At 36.4% G+C, this 21,786-nt stretch overlaps 1 protein-coding gene across 1 annotated transcript in view; it reads right to left on the minus strand.

The window, feature by feature from the left end:
- LOC123775067 (ubiquitin carboxyl-terminal hydrolase-like faf) overlaps positions 1-21,786 on the minus strand; it is a 73,838-nt gene that overhangs the window by 47,499 nt on the left and 4,553 nt on the right. The window contains 22 exon segments of the mRNA XM_045769881.2: positions 750-868; positions 1,377-1,509; positions 1,955-2,092; positions 2,214-2,336; positions 2,522-2,639; positions 2,768-2,931; positions 3,420-3,563; positions 3,757-3,871; positions 4,944-5,158; positions 5,921-6,021; positions 7,425-7,695; positions 10,259-10,366; positions 12,062-12,160; positions 12,940-13,086; positions 13,232-13,342; positions 14,738-14,876; positions 15,637-15,821; positions 15,963-16,251; positions 17,852-17,964; positions 18,441-18,553; positions 18,916-19,102; positions 19,629-19,779. Of these exon segments, the coding sequence (XP_045625837.1) occupies positions 750-868; positions 1,377-1,509; positions 1,955-2,092; positions 2,214-2,336; positions 2,522-2,639; positions 2,768-2,931; positions 3,420-3,563; positions 3,757-3,871; positions 4,944-5,158; positions 5,921-6,021; positions 7,425-7,695; positions 10,259-10,366; positions 12,062-12,160; positions 12,940-13,086; positions 13,232-13,342; positions 14,738-14,876; positions 15,637-15,821; positions 15,963-16,251; positions 17,852-17,964; positions 18,441-18,553; positions 18,916-19,102; positions 19,629-19,691 (3,195 nt within the window). The 5' untranslated portion in view covers positions 19,692-19,779.

A 21,786-nucleotide genomic window follows, 5' to 3' on the forward strand; every position in this document is an offset into this window, starting at 1 on the left:
GGTTCAACAGACCTCAAAAAATCACTTTTCAACTCTTTACTCAATAAAACACCTACTGTATTTGAACGTTAAAGTGCCTTTTGCTTTCCAGTCAGATACAGTATACAAGGCAAAATGAAATCTAGAATGCTAGGGATGTGCAATGGGGCAGAAAACCCATCTAAGTGATTGCATATGAACATAATTATTATCCTAAATGCCTTTACCACACTTTTAGGGTCTTATCAAGTCTTCACTGCATCTTATTCACTATCACTTTTGTAGATATTATTGTTAGGAGTCCAAACATTACTGTTTAGGCTTGAATGTATATGCCAATGCTCAAAACACTGCATTTGCTTCTGTGAGAAGGCCATTTATTAAAGGGAACTTTGTATGTGTTTTAGTCCTTGTATGTTTAAAAAGAAATAAAGGACGTTTCAAGTTTTTTGTGTTTTTTTTTGGTAGGTTCATTGTTTTACTTTACTCCATGTGGAAGATTTTAAAGTGTTCTGTCCCATACAAGTTGTTGAAGTGTTGTTGCATGTCATAGTTGCAGTGAAGTTGGGGGTTTGACGTGGCAGTCGAGACTTGTGTTTAGGGTCAAAACAGAAGTGCCGAAACTAGCGTGAATTATTAACACAGATGTGGTTCCAGAACAAAATCAATTTCATGATTAGAAATGAAAAATAATACAATTATATATAGATACACACACACACACATATACACTAGAACTTTTTATGACAAATATAGTAATGCAAGCATACCTGTAAATTGTAGAGAACCTGTGATGGCGATGATGAAAACACAATGCTCTCCAATGAAGGTGCCATGCTCTGCTCCCCAATCTTTGCGTGCTCCATACAGATTTTCCGGAGATTATTAGCTGCAACAAAAATGTTAAATTCAGTCCTATTTACGCATATACATAAAATAATAAACAATATAGCCTATCTTGAAATCAAACATTCAACATCTGAAAACGTTATGACTTTCCACAAATTAGCTACAGAGTTTTTTTTAGGTTTGTCTAAGGTTACTGATATTAGGAATAAAAAAAAAATCAAAGACAAAATGACAGGCCATACTGCTAACAAATGTTAAATGATTGTGATGATCAGCATCAAGTAATCATTAAGGAACAATAATTAACAACACTTGTATGAAATATGTATCAAACAAAACCTACTTTTTAAGAGGGGGAAACAAAACTAGAGTGATGAAAATCTTTCAATTTAAAGAACTAATGTAATAATTCATTCTGCCATATTTAACACAAGATGCCAGTTTAACAGTAAAACAGGTTAATATTTGCACTTAACAGGCCATTCACTCGATAAACATTCAGCACTTATTACATTAGTCAGCACATGAACAAGAGGCTCAAGCATTACCGGCATACTGGTCAGCTGGCATGATGTTGAGCAGTGCCCGTGCACTGTCCCTTAACTGTGCTAACTGTAAGGTGCAGCCAAGGTCAGCTAACTGAAGAAGAAACTGCGTGTATTTGGCTTGACCGGACATTATCTGAAAGATTGTAAAATAAAACTGGTTAAAATGACATCCTTAATTCCTACTTCCTGGTTTCTAAATTTAACCCTCATTACTTTTACCAATTAACTTTTTTTTGCAAAATGGTAATTTTCACAAGATTTACAGCAAAGTCATCAAAATAGATACTCTTCCCTCCTCCCACCCTCCCTGCAACTTGGTACAATATCAAGCATCCCCAATTCTAGGGCAATTGCAGGTCACAGTGAGCAGGAAACTGCACCCTGCCCCTTCACAAGAGGCAGGGAAGCAGAGGGAGTCTATGGACTACATACTGGTAGAAACCCCCACCAAAATGCCAATAAGGGGTGGAAACAACAGGTTTCCCCACGCAACAATCAATGAAGCGACACTAAGTATTGTCCACTTTTCCAGAATAAATTTGACAAGGCCATCATTTACAGCAATATAAATTACTTACAACACCAGGAAGACAATTTTCAGCTTCTACATTAGGTCCTTCATATGGGTGCTGAGGAGAGCCCGTTGAAGAATCCGAAGAGCTGTCTGGGGACGATGGCATATTGCTTCCCACCTGAACAAGCTTGGCTGTTAATATCTGCAAAGGAGAACTCCAATTACCATGTAACGTTCGTTTACAGCAACGTACACACAGTTTTCTTGATTCAAGTTTGATGTCATAAAATTAACATAACAAATGCACTAGAGGTACAACTTACCATTTTATCTCTGAGAGGCATGTGAGCAATGATCTTTTTGTCATCCAGAGGGTCTATTGGATCTGTGTTCAAGTAAAGCTCTACTTTTACATTCGGAGCAGTAGATTTCAACCGGTGAAGTACCTAAAACAATAAAATAAATGAACCATTAACAATGGCATATCTACAAATGAGCACCCATTTAAGAGATCTGGCAATTAAAAAATAATCTTCACACAGATTTCAATCTCACATTGTTATGCTTTTGATTGCACTTCTCTATACCCTTATAATTAAAATTCTATCAGAAATAAAGCAGAGCAACTAACTTGTCTTCTTATAGAGCCCATCGTGTCATTTGTGTGAGTCCATACATCAATCTCATCCGGCTGCCGACCTTGTACAGGAAACCTCACCAAAAGTGACAAATGCTTCCCTCTTGATGCTCTTCAAGATAAAAAAAAAATACAAATTTTAGCAAAACATCTACAATTTTCTTTCTTTTATCATTAGCAGTAATTAGTTTTTGTCCAATAATTACTTAAGTATTGGTATAACTGTGTTAAATTAAATACCTTCCAAGAGGTAGAATAGATCTGTCATCACCAAAGTCACCATCACACTCCGAAACATATTCGTATAAAACTTTAATGACCCGACACATTCTTGTAGTTTCTTGCCGAACTCTATTAATAGAATCCTTATCTTGATCTAACACTGATACAGTGTCATACATTGCCTGTTAAAAAAACAAAACATTAGTATATACTAGTACAATATAAAAGAAACTCACTACAATAGCTGGTATTAACAACATTTTGCAACTTTATGAATTACTCATTTTTAAAATTTGTTTTTAATCTTAAATACACGTGATAAGGAGATGGGACCAAGAAACACATCAATACAAATGTTGACAAAATATAAGTGACAAAATCTTCATGTACTATTTTACAGATTGCAGTGCTGAAGCTACTTTAAATGTAATGGAATGAATTAAGAATACTACTTAGGAGTACTAGGACACTATTTAGTTTGAAATTGTGCAACAAACCACAGTCAAAAGACGCGTTTCTTTTACTTGATCCGCAAATTACTACACAATAAACTACAAAATGCATCAATGTTATTGCGTTTTAGATTACACAGCTCCGGAAACATTTTCCCATTACAATAGCTGCATTACATAAATTCTATACATCCTTTAACTTTGCATCATCATCTTACCTTAAGCCGAGACATACAACTTGAGAGGAAGTCATCATGTATGATGACCTGATTGGCTTGAAGCCTTGGCCCAAGATTTGTGTACGTCTCTCGCAATAGTTCAATGGCACGGCATGCAATATCTTCCGTCCCACACAATACTACCTGTTAATGTAAAAAGGCCGATCAACCCCAACTACTCTTCAAATGGAAATGTCACAAATCAATATTCCACAAGAAACCTAAGAACACTTAACAATTTTAGTATAATGGCAAAATTTATCTTCTCAAATACACACACGCACACGAGGTTCTTTGAAAAAACAACATGTGATAGAGGTGCACACCAAATACTCACTCGCCAGACATAATCTACACCTATAAGGTCATCATCGTCCATAAGGTAAACTCTCCTTTTCAGAACCAGTTTTCCTTCTTTGGAGTTAACAGCTTTAAAGAACCGATCAAAACATCTGGAAAAAATAATATATAAATTTCATTAATATTTTCTCATACCTGTGAATGCACATACAACATTACACAAGCTCATTATACACTGTATCATTGTAGGAGGAGAAGACAATTTAACCTTTTACCAGACACCTTTTGGTAGATTTAAAAATTTATTTGATTTGCATTCTTTATTAAATTTTAAATAAGACCTTGCTCTTTCCATCTAAATCTATAAAAATATTGAAACTATTTTAGTATAAAAAATTATTTTGCAACCATTTTCTAATAGTAGATGGAGTCAAAGTATCTATGCAATGTTGAACCTGTTCAAAGAGAAAATATCATCGCGAAGACAACCACTAAGTCTACGTCATGAAAATCATTAACAATTTAATTTTAAAAAGATTATTTTTAATCAAATAAAATTACCAAGTCTTTGACCAGACCACACACTAGAAGGTGACGGGACGACGACGTTTCACTCACATCTACTTGAGAATGGTCCAGGACGGACCGAAACGTTGTCGTCCCTTCACCTTCTAGTGTGTGGTCTGGTCATTTTACTTTAGCCACGTTATTGTGACTCATCGCCTGCTTACTAAGTCTTTCTTCTGGCATCATCAGTCATACCTACTGGGCCCAAACCCCCGTTTGATGACCAGGAAACTCGGCCAAATACTATAGAGTGGAAACATTTCTAAGCACTAAATCATTACAGTATTAGGATACTACTGTATATTTCACCTTGCTTCTAATCACTCGTGTGAATCTACAAAAACATGAAATGTACCTAAATTACAACCAACCATTCAAGCCATGAGTAATTTTAAAGATTCAATGTCACAGCAAATTCCATAATATCAATGTACTATATAATTCCCTCAAAGAGGGACTTTTTTTTTAAATTTCAAATTCCCTCAAAATTTAAAACAAGCCATTTAGAAACAAAATTTTAATTTTTATGGTTTTTAAGTCAGTTAATTTTCTACTAATTAAATTACGATAATTTTTTATAACCGTTACACAATTAAAAAAATTTTGGGCATTTCCTATAAACTCTACGGTGCATTAAGGTTAGGTTAGTCTACTTACTTCATGCCATTCTCGGTCAACAACGATGGGTCAAGCAGCAAAATGTTGTTTTCAAAAAAATCCTTGTTGATTTCAGGGTCAAGGTCTGGCTCATCACCCATTAACTTGGAAAACCATTTGAAACACGACTCTCTATCTACAGTAAATACAGCACTCTCCGCTAGACAGTTCCAAATCTGCTTGGCCTGGGGTGCACACAGCCATAACTGACCATCCTGTCAGGATTAGAGACATGTAATTATGCTGATTTGCAAAATCTTCAGACAAACACTTATTCCCTGTAAAATTCTCACCAATGAAAATAATAAACTGCTAAACTAAAAATCTGGTAGCTACCAGTTTCATCTTGCAGATTACTTCTTCTTGTTCACATGTTATTTGAATACCAATTACTCGTACTGTATGTAAACTCTCTATTTTGGTAGCAAGGAGATCAAGTTACCCATGTCAACAGCCAAGCACCGTATTCTACATGAATTGCATTCAGGCACACCCAAGGGCCATGTCACCTCTAAGATTTTAATTCTATAATAAAAGAAAAAAATGCCCCAGTACTGTATTAATCAAATTTTTCACTAACAGCCCAGTGAAGAAATTTATGGTTTTAATACATCCTAACATCCTATAAGCCTTGCTCCTCTTGTCCCCCCCCCCTATCACACTCCACTTGGTCCTTGTTACTAGTTCTCTTCTTAAAACACAAAGTCCTAGATGTATAACTATTAGAAACTACAAATGAGGTGGAAATCAAGAGCTATATCTTGTCTACTTTTGCAACTGCAAGGTGCAAGTGCCAAATATAGTACAATACTAAAAAGTATAAAGGCATGCTTTGTGATCGAACTTACTCAAATTCAATTGCGTATTTAATTAATGTACAGGTAAATTCCTATTTTATTTTGTTTGTATATACTGTTCAAGGACTCAAAACCCTATAGAAACCAGCCCAACGAACATTCAGGATCAAATTTACTAACCTTTAGTAAAAACCTAAGAAAACTAAGTCGCTCCTGAACTTGGTATATATGGTTATATCGCCGATCAGGAATAATATCCGCTGGATTCAGGTCGGGATTTTCTGTAAAACGCAGAGGTGTTAAACATAACCATTCTACCCAGATTCACTTTCAAATTATTTTAGAAAGAATTTAGAAAATGCAACAAGACAACTAAACACAAATACTACATGCACAATGTAGTACAATGTAGCACATTGTACTACATCAACACCATTGATGTAGTACAATAGGATCACACCTACATCCCTGAACGAAGACAAACATACTTATTAACCCATCGTAGTCAAGTCAATAATGCACGAGCGTGCATGCCTGAAGAGTTTAGAAATGCAGATTAGTTCCCATTGTACGGCTTCAGCAACTTCTTAAAACTATTACATACAACATAGGAAAATGGTAAGTGAAGAGAATATTGTACTTCTAAAATTTAAAGGTAGATTTCAGGGACAAAAACCAAACAAACAGTTTTTACTGGTGAAAGTACAACAATCAACTTGCAAGTATGACAAAGAAAATCCAACCCACAAATTTATTAAACTTGTCAATTTATCACTCAAGATACCTAGAAGAATAAAAGTACAGGTATGCAAGAAGTTATAGCCAAAGAAAAGGTAGGCACTGATTACATTTATGCTAAAATAATTTAATACTGTGAAAAGAAGAGAATAGATGTGGAGAATGTCTTAAAACTTAAGGAAGTGCCACTGTGACCAGTGTGAAACAGCCAAAATAACAAATATAAATGTGATTGTAGGAAGACTTGTAGCAATATTTTTGGGCAAAATAAATAGGGACTGGTTGCACACAGAAAATTACCAAACATTTACAGCAGTTGGAAAGTAACAAGGTGGGTTTCATAGCAAAGAGCATTCCTGAAATGTTATTCTTACAACAACCACCAAGAGTGAACAAACGAGAAACCTTTTAAGGTGCACATAATTATGTATTTTCAAGCCAACTGTAAATAGTTGGGCCTCTCGTGAATAATGAGTGTGTATGCAGTTAATGGAATATTACTAAATACTGCCAAGAGCTTTTATACAGAAAGTCAATTAGTGTTAGTTGTATAGCAAGTGTTCTGATATTGTTGGAGAGAATGCCAAAGTTGATTGAAACACAGTATATAGCAATTCTTAAATTACATCAAGTTTTACTAAAGTCCTCTGCCAAATATCACTTACACTAACAATTTATTCCATTAGACATGATTAGAGAAAAATAATATTTTTCACAAGTTCTTTCTGCAACTCATTTATATTATAATAAAACAAGTTAAATTGCACACTTACTACAACATTTCTATCTGATAAATTTTCTTAGTAGTGCTTGTACAGGTAACTAAAATTACCTTGGAATCATCTTGAAACAAAACAAAACAAGCAGAAACAAATTACACACTAAAAACTATTACAAGTCGTTTCATTTAAAAAAATAGTCCACTTATCCCATGGCTATAACACACCTTTTGCAGCTATTCTAATATTCTTCATATAAGTTGTGAGATTATCAGCTACAAGAACCACAAGAGAATGCTGATTTTGGAGTTTGGAGATGATATCATGACGGTAGCTGACATGTGGAGTAGGGCGCTGATGCTGCGAAAAATTGGGCGGTGCTTCACTATAGGAACAACATATTTCTCGTATCTGCTTTAGAGCAGGAAGCACCCATTTGTCATGCTTGAGTTCCTCAACACATCGGTCAAGCCAGTGTTTCTTCTGAATGTCTCGGTCCTGGAATGTCAAATCTTGTAAGGAGCAACTTTAAGGTTAATTAACATTTTTCCCAAGATATAGTATATGCATTTAAACATCAAAACATAACAAGCTTTACAGAAAAAAACCACACACTGTATTTAAAAATTATATAATACAATTGGATCATAAATTTGTACTAGACAATTATCAAAAGAAGGCACCAAACTGGGAACACTATGTAGCACCATCTGTGTTGATATTCTAAAGGGTGCTAAATATTGCTCAAGATGACTGTACAAGCACAAAAGGTGCACCAATTCAACTTGACCCTTGCAATGTTGATTATTAATAAAGCACATTTTAGATGCCTCAGTAATGTTTAATTCTCCTCAAAACTTGAAAAAAAAATTATATACCATCTTTGCTAGTATTACCATATATTACCCAGTTTATGCCCTTAAAAATACATTAAATATCATTTGCATCCAACGGAGAGACGACAAATATTCGCCATGCCATTGTAGTGCTGGCCATATTAAAGGCCTGATTCGATTACATTTGGTCAATACCAGCATTTATATCCGGTGTAAAATTATATGAAATTATGCTTTACATATTTTAAAACAAAGATCAATCAAATGCTTACAACATGGCCATAACCCGTCAGCATTTGGCTGGCCAAGCCTAGTTAGGCAGCTATAATTCTCAAGAGCACCAACCTCTGTCTACACCTGGTCTGTGTCTACTACTCTCTACCAAAAGACAGCAATAGCATTTTCTTTTTTATCTATATACTGTAACCCCGCGATTATCCGGGATTCGAACATCCGAAAAACGCCCTTATACGGCCAAAATCGTGAACGGATAAAGTTATCACAATATCCGGCCAAAATAGCCACAGGGACCGGATTAAAGCAGGTTTTCTGCAGAAATTACACTATCCGGTCAGTCCCCCAGATAATCGTGCCTTTGTCCGTATATGAAAACATAAGCCAGGCCATACGGTATTAATCCCGTCTGCCCGAGACTCGAGGCGCATGGTGTAGGTGGGGGTGGGGTGGGTGGGTGGTGTTGGGAGGGTGGGAGGGGTGCGTCAGGAGGGACTACCTGGGTACAGGAATTACCATTAATTTTAATTTTAGAACAATTAATCATAGCCAAAAACAAATAAAATAACTACTAGTAATTATGTAATAACAAATAAATAAGTTTCCTAAAAGCATTGTGCACAGGCTGAAGTTTCCTTCAAAAATATTGTGAATTTTTTTCCTCCTGGCGGCCTACGTAACGCTATGGCTGCCCCAAGTGGACCTGTCCAACACTGGTCAACCCATGTGCGTCCGTCCCTCGTGTTATACACAGTGCTGCGCCATTAGTGAAATATTTTTTTAAATAACTTTTTTATTTTCATAGTAACTTTGAACATTTTTGGCCAAGACTATGTCTGGTAGCAGCATCAATCGTTCTGGAGGTGTTAAGAGGAAGAAAGTTGTCCTAACAATTAAAGACAAGTCACAGTTATACGCCTCAACCAGTGCGGCCTCACAGTGTTGCGCCATTAGTGAAATATTTTTTTAAATAACTTTCTTAATTTTCATAGTAATTTTGAACATTTTTGGCCAAGAATATGTCTGGTAGCAGCATCAATCGTTCTGGAAGTGTTAAGAGGAAGAAGATTGTCCTAGCCATTAAAGACAAGTTACGTGTTGTTCAAACAGTGAGGCGTCACAGGCAGCCAAGCGCCTTCAACAAGTGAGGCGCCACAGGCAAGCCAAGCTCCTTCAACAAGTGAGGCATTATAGGCAAGCCAAGCGCTTTCAACAAGTGAGGCGCCACAGGCAAGCCAAGCGCTTTCAACAAGTGAGGCGCAAGCAAGCGCCTTTAACAAGTGAGGCGTCACAGGCAAGCCAAGCGCCTTCAACAAGTGAGGGCATGCAAGCGCTTCAACAAGTGAGGTGCAAGCAAGCACCTTCAACAAGTGAGGCCTCACAGGCAACCCAAATGCCCTCAACCAGTGAGGCTTCAGCAGCTGGCAGTCAAAACTAACTTAGCTTAATGAACTGTACAGTAATTTTAAGTGTTAATTTTAGTGTTGTGTTAGTATAGGTTACGTAAATTGTTAAGAATTTTTAACTTCAAGATGTGTGGCATCAATCAAGAAGACGAACACCAACAAGGTAAGTTGAGGTTTCTAGTTGAATATTTAATAATTGTATGTGGCAAGACAATTCAAATTATGTTGTTTGTAGTATAAAAATAGTTGGAAATGGTCACTTTTGGACTCGTAGGTGAAAAAGTACCATTATCCGAAAAATGTGATAATCCGGCTGGGGGTCCTTCCCATATAGTCCGGATGATCGAGTGGAGACAGTACCTATTTTCTTCCTCAAGATGTTACCTCCCTACCCCACAAATGGCACTTGCTAATGAATTAATAACTTGGCTCATTCTCAGAGCAAGAGAAAACAAAAATTTAGCTTCATAAGAGACTACAGAATGAAATTTGATCCACAATTATACAAAATATATGTTTCTTACCTATTTTCCATATTTTAATTATATTAAAATGAAGATGTGGAACAAAGACGCAGTACTATACCTGCGAGCAGGAATAATCCAAAATCTTCACGTGAGCATTTAGGGCCTGGTCCATTATCTCTGTTGGTACGTCATCTGAATGGGCTAATGACCACAGTAGTGTTAAAACCTGGTGGTGGGGGTAAAAAAAAAAAATACCAATGTTCAGGGAAAACACTAAAATATCATGGATTGTAACCTGTGATCCGGGTGATTTTCTTGGAAATAAACATAGCTGTGACATTAAATAATGAAGACATTCTATCATACATGAGATTATGCTGTAGGTTTCCATATATTGAACCAAAATATCATCATCATCATCTCCCATTATAAAAATTAATATAGTGTAGTACTGTATTAAACAACTGCCAATTACTGTACTTGACAAGCAGTCCGAGCCATGTCGCCATTTAAACTAAATTAACAAATGTACTAAAAGAAATGGTCTGGATATACAAGGTACACTGCATGCTGCACTCCCAACTCAATTCAATTCTTCAGAATTCCAATTTTAACAAAACATTTTGACTTTATGAAAAATACCAATTAGCATCAATTCTATGAACACATTAAAATTTCTAGTGCAAATCAGCACATATATATGTGAACTAAACATAAGAGATACAGGAATATTAACTACTGTATGGCATACTGTTTCTCAAATTTAAAAATAGTTATACAATAAAATATCATTACAAAAATAAACTATAACAATCTTCTGAAGTTAATTCTAGTAATTAATAGGAAATAATGCAACTTTCGAGGGAAATATTTAATTGGCTCTGTCACGTTTAATTCAGTACAAGAACACCTCACTAGAGCACTCACGGGTTACGGAAAGTTGACGTTCACTGTCAAGTAAATAATACTTTATACCAGTATTATATTTATGATTATACAACAAATATACAATTTTGTTTGTATATTTGCGTTAAAATATTAACTCATCATTTTTTGTAAAATACTAGCAATAAATGTTATTGATAATTGGAGAAATTAAACTAAAGTACAATGCAACAGATTTTGACATGAGGTCTGGTTCCAATCAGTTCATTAGTTACAGCCCATCCTCCTGTTTTGATAGTACAGTACTTACAGTAACAACGAGGAGCATAGTACATACACCGACATACAACGCAATTAGAAGGTAGAAATTGGTACTATTGAATTTGGACAAACAGGAAAGGATTTTCTAGTTATGTTGCAAAGAAACTAAACTAACCTAACCTTCCTAGGCCTAATACAGTGCATGTGTGAGCCAAACTAGGCCTAGGAATATTTAAGTGTTTTTTAGCTTTATTTTTTCCGGATTCTTATAAAAGGGAACAGTACCAAATTCTACTAAGTGCATAGTATGTCAATCTTTGCACTATGGTGCACATGGTTACAAAAACTATCTTAACAGGAGGATGGGTCGTTTGTTCATGAACAACATGCACTAAAAATAACAAATTTGATCTCCAAAACAAGACTAACATGCGCTAACATGTGCTACATTTCAATATTTCAAAACCATGCTAATTACCTTGCCACAGTTCTACCTACACTAAAAATCAATACACAGTACCAACAGTACCCATTCCTTCATGCAAACGTAAACACCCCAATTACTATGTATTCCCAGCTAGTTGGAACATGAAGATTTCACCCAAGTGTTCCCCATATAAAATATTAACTTTCACTAAATTTGCTCTCTTAGATATAACTACTTTTACATTCCTAGTTATATTCAAATCCAACAAAGACAGACATTACACTTGAAAATTATGCCAAGTGATAACTTCAGTTCAAGCCAGAATAAAGCGAGATTTATATTTCTTACCTTATGTGCCATAACTCCATCTTTGTCATCTTCTGCTAACCTGCGTATTAACTCTAGGAGCTTCTCACGTTGTTTTTTACTTGCCTGGCTCCAGCTAGTCTGTTAAATGAAAGCTCAATTTAAAAACACCAAAATAATTAGTAAATTTCAATGAAATCCATTACATTTATCTTTAATTTGCCATACCATGAGCTTTCAACATTCTGTTCATTTCCAAAGAATAACGGCACAGAGAAAGACAACCAACTTCTCAAAATCGTCCACATTTTGTAGCACCACACGCACTGGAGTATTCCTCCCGTACCACAAAAACAGTTTTTTCTACACTAAAAATTGTATCTACTGTAGTTAGAAACGATCAAGAGAAAAATGAATAGCTTAACATATAGGAATGTATATGTTAAGAGTATAAATATAAGAGTATGTGTATATGTTTGTATAAATTAATAGAAATACTGCAGTTTAGTGTAGGTAGAGAAAGTAAGAGGACATCAATGGAAACTGAAAGCACAGAAGTCAAGATGGAAAGGAATAGTACCAGTATTGCAGCCCATCCTCTCAAGTTGCAAAGTCACTAAAACAATGTACGTTGCTCGAAATTGCTCAAAACTAACCTAACCGGGGCCTCACGAATTGAAAACACAACAGCCTGTCAATGTTGCGGGCCATTGTGATTTATGGTACATCACATTTTGGCAATTGAGGATTTGTGTCAAAATGCCATGTACTATTCAAGAGGACAGGTTGGGTAAGGTAACCCCTAAGTGTATATGAATAAAAAATATGAATAAGCTGGAGGAAGAAGTAAAGGGTAACTACAGTCACAACTTCTTACAAAATAGAAAGAAGTGGAGTGAATACACAACAATCTAACTTACCTGAAAGCACCCAAATAAGTGATCCAGCTGCTCGGGTGAAAAATCCCATGCAAGCTTGGCCAAGAGGTCATGAACATTTTTAACAATAGCTTCATGTTTTCCATGCTGTGCTGCCCAGATGTCATCTAAATCCTCCAGTGTCAAAGCCTTGAAAAAATTATAAAATACACATTGCAATAATTTAAAGGAACATTTAAATTTACATAATACTGCAAAAACACACACTGGCCCAGCTTTAGAAGGAGCCATACATCGTACATGTTCAATGCTGAAATATACACTCAATACTCACTTTTTCCTTGATGATGAAGCGTATAATCTTTTCTAACTTCTCAACATACTGCGGTTGGTGAAGGGAATCTCTAAGCACTATCTGCAGTACACGGTTTTCCTTGATCCACTCCTGTCAAATTTTAATATATATTTATAAAGTGATAATATAAACCATCTGATTTCAAATATAAAAATAGTTAGCATACAGCCAATTTAAAACAAAAAAGATACACAATGACAAAACCTGCCATCACAAGGAAGGCTTTCAAACTCTAATAAGGCATTTTCAACAATACGTTTGGACACTTCTAGAATATACAGATTTAGCATGGCAGCCACACCAAATACAATAAAACCAAGTGAAGCTTTTGTTTTCCAGGCAAGGAATCAACGAGTGGGCTCAAGTGGAAGCTGGAGAAATAAGCCAGAGGAATCAAAGAAATACTCAAGAGCAGTGAAAGTCATAAAGAAGAGCAATATAACATGAAACAGAGGCAGTGGAATTAGCCACTATTCATAGCCTCAAAACTAATTATTGCAGAGAAGTGAAAAGTCACAAGGTATGAATTTACCAAGTACAATAGCAATAAAGGCATACAAAGAGGTTTTACATTCTTGTAAAGCCACTGGCATGCATCAACCCGTCCTCTTACAAATTATGTCGCTTTTCGCTCGTATGCGCACTCGGGATAAAAAAGGACGTAATTTAAAATGGAATCGGGTAACGAAAATGACGTACTGTCCTGTTTTCTGTTTTGGCTCCTCTGGCTTATTTTGTTAGGTTAGGAGAGGACACTTTCAATTAACTGTTTTCACGACGTTTTGAAACCTTAGAACTTCCTGCCCTCCTAATCTACCAGGGGATCCTTAACTTGCTATGTTGAAAAAAAAAAAAATCCAAATTCTTTTGTTCAATTATTTTTCATTTTCAAATTACAGCTTTTTTCAGCCGTAGCACATACAAGCGAAAAGCGACATCATTTTTAAGAGGACGGGTTGCATGCATAGCGTTTCATGCAGGTCCTTAATCCTAATTTCCCCGGAATATGACCTGCCAAATCGTTTAACAACCAGGTATCCATTCACTGCTGGGTGAACAGACTACAGTTAAAGATTGGTACCCAGTTAATCTTCCCCGGACAGGATATGAACCCAGGCCAAAGTGCTCATGAAGCGCAAGGCGAGTGTCTTACCACTGCGCCACGGGAATTGCTCAAGGACAATTAGATAAGCACAAGTGTGCATTTCCTTAAAAGAGTAAAAAGAAAGCCCTTGAATATAACATTTAATTTACTACTTATCTCCCATTTCTTATGTCTAGAGTAAAAAAATAAGCGAACACTGACACAGCAAATAGCTGAAAGTGAAAGCAAATTATATTTCAGTGAACTGAAAGATAATTTGAGTACTCACGAAGGGCAAAGCATAGCATGGCACGTGCACATGTTCTATTCAGCCATTCACAGAATTGAGAGAAAGCACTTAGCACTAACAAGATACAGCAAAGGACGAGAAAAATTCTTACCGCCATGCGTTCTGCAGTTAACCATTCTTCCTCTTCAACAGGTCCATGACGATGTGAGTAATAGGACACGTTTGTGATCACCTTATTTACCTCATTCAAGGCATTCATCTTCCCATTGAAGGATGAAATTTGCAATAACCTGAAATGCAAACAACTCTTTAAGAACATTTATTTATATTTACAAATCAGTTTACAGCATTCCATTCTCATGAGGAAACCATCCTTGCATATTATGCACGCTGTACATACAGCTAACTTTATTTTCATCTTTCAAACTCCCCTCTCTTAATTCCCTTTTTTTTCTCATCTTATTTTAAATTCAGCTAAGGTCACTTTTCATACCTGGCCTCCTTCACCCAGCTGTTCTCCTGTACACAACTACCACCTTACAAATTCCCCCATCCCCTTTCTTAAGAGTTCGTGCACTCTACATGAAATGAAAGCATCTAATTGATGCTAAAGTAGAACTAATTAAAAAGATAATTTAAAAACCTTATTAAAGACAAATATATTACCAAGTTTCTTGGCACAATTATGTTTTAGATGTAACATGGGCAAACAAATTTTTTATTTGAAATTAATCATGTAGAAAACCCCCATAGTTTAGAGTAGACTATTTGTATACAATATTTCACATGCAAGATTCCTTACAGGCAAAATATTCTTTACAATATATGTGTACAGTCTAAGGTCTACTCTCATCTTGGTGCTTCTTGACATCACTCAGCATTGTGTGCTCTCTTCAACATATACGAATTTAACACCAATGCACGAACTAAAAATCATCTATTTGTTATGCACCCCTTTGTTTTTAAAGCTATACAATACAGTACTTTAATCTATACCTGGTAAAATAACGTACTGCATGATACCTGCTTGACGAGTATTTATCTACTTGCCTGAGTATCATTTTTAGTCTAAAAATCTCAAGATTTTTGGCAGTCTCTTCTTGACTGGGCACTCGGGATACCAGGCACTTTATGGCTTTGATGATGGCAGAAAGCGCGTCATTTTTGGCTTCATTCTTGGCCTCTTTCTTCAACTCTTCATCAGTAAGATTCTCTAGAAAGGCTGGAACTACCTCCTGTTGAGTTAAACATTGAACGAATGACAAACTTAATAAAATACTGCAAAAAAATCGAGTCAACTCTACGTGAATTTGTATACAAAGCAACAAAATATCTTCATTTTATTACTCAAATTACATGAACACTCTTATACTTACTACAATAGGCATGAAGTATTTCTCTATAGTAGGTACTGTGAGCATCTCAAAGCAGAGGCCAAATGGTCGTAAGAGTGCACATATTACAGGAACAGAAAGATTCTTGCCCGACTGAAATCTTTCTAGGAGGATCTGAAAGCCACCAAGCTTGCCAAAAAGGTTGATAAGGTCGACCAGCCAACCTCTGGGATTTCTGGGATCAGGTGGTCGGGCAAACAGTTCATAGTCTGGGATCTGTGACCCCTGTGGTACTGTTTCTGAAGGGCGTGTTCCATTAAACGTATGAAACCTAAAGCAAGAAAAACATATTATAATTATCAAAGGTAATTATGAAAAGAGCACCAAATCAGATTGGCACTAATTATTAGTGCCAATAATTATTGAAGGTAATTATGAGGAGAGCACTAAATCAAGAAAGAGTGTCGATCAGACCACACACTAGAAAGTGAAGGGACGACGACGTTTCGGTCCGTCCTGGACCATTCTCCAGTCGATCTCACAATCAACTTGAGAATGGTCCAGGACGGACCGAATCGTCATCGTCCCTTCACTTTCTAGTGTGTGGTCTGGTCAACATACTTCAGCCATGTTATTGTAACTCATCGCCTGCCCAAGGAAGAGATTTGAGGACAGGATAGGAGGACAAAGGAGCGGTGCTCAACCACTTGGACCAAAGGAGGATTGAACGCCAACCTGCATGACGCAAGATCATTGCTGTCCAAGTTGAGTATATCTAATGCACTGCAAATTAGACTTTTATTAACCCTTTGGCTGCACCACTCCTGCTGTCCTATTTCTAAATATAAATGGAGCTAAACAAAAATACACACACAGTACTGTACATACAAATATACATATCTATAGTCTTGCAATTTGTTTTCATTTACAGAAATAATTACATGTGCTTTGAAGTGGAATAATAAAACAATCTTAATTAGAAAATAACTTGTCAACTTTTTCTAATAAAAAATATATTCCAAGTAGCTAAATACTAGACCATAAATATTCCCACTGCTTACTCTTCAAGGAATTTTATGTATTAGTTGGGAAACATAATTGTAGCCATAATTTCCCTGCAATCTATTATCTTCTTATTTTAACTCTTGTTTCAAGAAAAATTATTGCACTTTTCACATAGACAATCATTGAACTTCGAATGGTTCCAGAATCCTAAAGAGGAACAAGGTACTGTATATCTGAGTATTTAGCTATACCACATGCAAAGATGTGTTCTTCTGTAGCGACAAAACGGTTGCAACTACTGGTCCAAAACGTGTCCTGAAGACTAGATGTCTGGATAAATGTTACGGTTAGCAGAAACTAATTTATAAAGGCATGTGGTAAAATTGCTTTCAGCAGTGAATGCTCACTCATTTATCAGGCAAGTGTAATTGCTAAATACAACCAATGGGTTAGGTTTATTTAACAAACATTAAAAGACAACAAAACCATTTATAATCATTGAACTCATACAGGAATACCACCACTGAATAGCTCATTATAACACTATATTCTATATTAGTTTAATCACCGTTTTTTTTTGTAAACCTTATACGCTTTGCTAGAAAATTCTCAATTCAAATTACATAATCCCAACTATATGATCAGTTATAATTATATTTACATATACTGCACAGGAATATCCTGTATATTTCATATATGTTACTGCATATAGCATATATGTCTGTACATGCAAAAAACAAAACACGACACGCAAACAACATTTATTACATAAAAATGTGTCCGTGGGGATATGACAATTATATTATTAATTATTCTTCTTGTGGTTTTTTGCATATTCAGTATGTATTGTATACATAAAGAGCATATACAGAAGCCTGTATACATACCATATATCTTACAAACCTACAAAGAATACCCTTACTTACTTGGAATTAGGGCTGAGCACCATGGCAAGAAGGTCAAGTAAAGGAAACCAGTCCTGGTGCAGTTTCACTACAACTAATTCTATTAACTTCTCACAGTTCTTTAGGATGCATCTCTGCAAATTTAAAATCCACATGACTATTTTCTTAAATTATGGGCCAATAAACCCTAAATAAAACTTTAACACTAGCAAATATTACACAAGGATATCACAACAACATAATATATATCGGCAAGAAAATCAATTGGAGCAATGCAGGGGATTTGAACCCTCGACTTTGGTACTCCCAAGCCACGCACCTTACCATGTCGTGGTCCAGAGATAAGGGGCATGGCATGGGAGTGCTCAGGTTGAATTATTCAACCTGAGCACCTCACATTATTCCAATTGATATACAGTACTACCAAATATTGACTCACTCAAATGTTTAAAACAAGTACTGTATTGTACATTCTAGCAGTAATTAAATAAATCATCTGGTATTCCACTTTATGAAGACCAACATTGGAATAAGAAACAAAAGCACTCAAACTCGTTTCTGTACAATAACGTTAAACGTAAAAATAAGTATGATAAATCAATATACTTACATGAATTTCAAACTTCCAGCTGTTCACAGCCTCATCAGTGAGAATTTTAGTAAAAGAAATTGTCAACCCTTCCCTGAAGAATCTCTGACATGCTTCACTCCTTGTATCTACACCTGTAATCAAACGTACACAGAGAACATTAGCAAATCTTGCCTTCCAGATAACATGGACAAATAGACAGGTCATAATTAATTTGCATGGTCTAAATTTTCTATTGGTAAAATAGGCAAAAATGAGAGATTTTAACTTACTTTTAACCAGAGACAAATTAGAATAGTATTTTGAGTGTCTTATTCTTGACTAAAACCAATAGCACTACAATTTTATAGCCACATTTTAAATGGTAAAGTACTCAATTTAACCATGGCCTTCCCATCTTGTTCTGGAATATTTACTTACTCCTATGGTTATTTTCTATTGCCTGTTGAAAAACTATCATGCAAATTCAACAGGACGTAAATCACTTTATACTAACCCCGTGTACATAGATCGATGGAGGCTTCGAGCAACAGTTCCAGTTCGCACTTGGGCAAGACTGGAACCACCCATCTTTGACGGTGGATCATCTCGTCTAGTCGGGCCAAGTCAGCCAGGGGAAAGTCCGGTTCCCCACCACCCAAATCCTCCCCCTCCCCTTCACCCAACACTTCTCCATCCCCACCCTGAGAGAAAACAAAAATATCATTAGTTAACTGAAAATTACACATTTTTCCACTTAAATTTATCGAGCAAATAGCATTCTATGAATGTAAATGCAAAATACCGTAAGTTTTGAAGTATGAAATTCTGAAAACTAGTAATTATACTTATTCATAATTATTCAATAATTAGACAATCACCAATAGGCTGCAGAAAAAATATGAAACTCAAAATAACTGAAGTAATCAAAACATCATGATTTTAATCATGCTTATTGAATTCTTGCTGGTAGATTCATTAATTATTCATGATAAATTAAACAAGGAAAACAGGATACCATGAGCACAGCTCTCTACCCAAAACAAATACTGTACTGAAGGCAATACATAATACGATATGCAGGTGCAAATGTATACAATCAAAAAATGAAGTTTATGAAGCTTTTTTATGAAGTCAATTGCATTGAAACAGCTGAGTATAAAAGACAACAATGTGCTGGACATGATACACCTGGCAGAATAACCAATTTAAATGGCTTTCCAACATCACCTGTGGTGGGGTGTTAGGTGGCCCCTCCTGTGGGTCCTGATTGGCTATCATAGCGATGGTCATAGCGCTGTCGTGTGGCACCGGTGCGGGCCTTTCCCTCACCCAGTGGCACGACCAGATGCCACAGCCCTAACCATACATCCACTTTGGGCTGTTAAGAAGAAAAATATATTATGAATGCATGCCTATTTATGACAAAAAAAAATTATGAAGACAAAAAATGGAACAAAAGTAAAGATGCAGTGAAAATAACAGGAAGATGATAATGTGCTTAAGAACTAAATACAGTACACAATTTTCAGTGAAATCATCCATCCGTTCCTGGAGTCAGAGCATCCCCACCCCCCTCCCTTCAGTCCCCAGTCAAAGCCTCCCCCGGTCCCCTGGAGCTAATGCCTCCCCCCCCTCCTTGGTCCCTAGAGAAAAGCCTCCCCACCTCCTTGGTCCCTAGAGAAAAGCCTCCACCCCTCCTTGGTCCCTAGAGAAAAGCCACCCCCCCCCTCCTTGGTCCCTAGAGAAACCCCCCCCCCCCCTTGGTCCCTAGAGAAAAGCCTCCACCCCCTCCAGTCCCTGCAGTCAAATTATTTCATCCTTGTAATCAAAACCTCCCCCTGCCCCCATATTCAAAACCTTTCCCCACACGAGAACCCAAGGAAGTGCAAGACAGTTTTGCTCTCGAGAAGGTATATTTCCAAGGGTGCGCTTAAATACTTTTGTTTAGTCTAAGACAGACACGTGTGAACTAGACATCAATTATTACAATACAACCGATGCTTCAAAATATTATTCTTTAAAAGTCCACAAATGCACACATGATTCCAAGAATTAATTGCAATGACCATGGATATAAGTATGAGAATTACTTTATTTCCGCATAATTAATTATACAGTAATTCATTGTGTCGAGGGACAGGCAGGCAGAGTGTATTCATGCACATTAGGCTTATACCCGAGGTCCCTCCCCCCCCCACCCAAAGGGCGAATTACTGAACCTGACCAGGATGAAACCCCCACAACAAGCTGACTAACTCCTGAGTACCTACTTACTGCTAGGTGAACAGGACATTAGGTGATAGGCCATGCGCCAACAATTTCTGTTCCATTCAGGGATTCGTATTCAGAATTTTCAACTGCGAAACAAGAACAAACCCGACTGACTACTGCAGCGCATCTTCATAAACACAGGCCAAAGTCCATTCCATGCACCTGCCAAACCCCATTTATACCAATACACTACAAATGCAGTTTTCATCATGAATGTTACTAGGGAAATGCGGTCATCATATGATTTAAACAATTATTGTCTGGGTTTTACATGTGATACAAATATGGATATAAAAGCTCTGAGGATGTAAATAAAGAAAAACAAGTGATAAGAAAATCAGTAAGACATCAGAATAAATCAGGTAATGTCAGTAAAATTGAGCATCAGGCGTCAAGTGCCACACGCAGACTTACAGAGTACTGTACCTCCACCCAGTGAAACGATAAATATTCACTTTGTATTTTTCTTTCATTCTGCACGCAAATTAAAAATTCTATAATGAAAAATCATTTTTTTTTAATTTTATATATTTTCTCCATAGGCGGGTATGACCTATATTCTTCACAATCCATAGCCGCTGTCAAGAGTTAACATCAATGTTTTCATCATATTTTTTCTTAAAATTGTAGATGGAATTGGTTTTCAACAACTTATTCCTTCAATGTATTCCACTCACTACCTACTTATACAGGGAATGAGAACTTCCTTTCATCTACAGTACTAGTACCCGATTCAATTGCAAGTCCAGCAAACACAGATGTCACCATCCTACCTTCTTTTAATTTAAATAGGCTTCTTATGTCCATTCATCTATTACCCTCAGGATCTTTCATGTACATAGTTATCATATTCCCCCTTTCTTATCTCCTCTAATGCTACGAGAGCCAGTTCCTCGAATCTTTCCTCACAGCTGAGCCGTCTCAATTCTGGTACAGTATTAATCTAGTTGTACATCTCTCAACTTTAAGATCTTTATGTGCTTCACAAGGTGTGGGTTCCATGTTGGTACTGTATCCACAAGTAATAATCTTGCATGAACAGCAAATATGGGCTTGAAAGCCTCTTTGTTTAGATTCTTAAATGATGTTCTTAGGTTTGCTTGCTTACTATATG

This window comes from Procambarus clarkii, chromosome 92, assembly GCF_040958095.1.
Source record: "Procambarus clarkii isolate CNS0578487 chromosome 92, FALCON_Pclarkii_2.0, whole genome shotgun sequence".
NCBI lineage: Eukaryota > Metazoa > Arthropoda > Malacostraca > Decapoda > Cambaridae > Procambarus > Procambarus clarkii.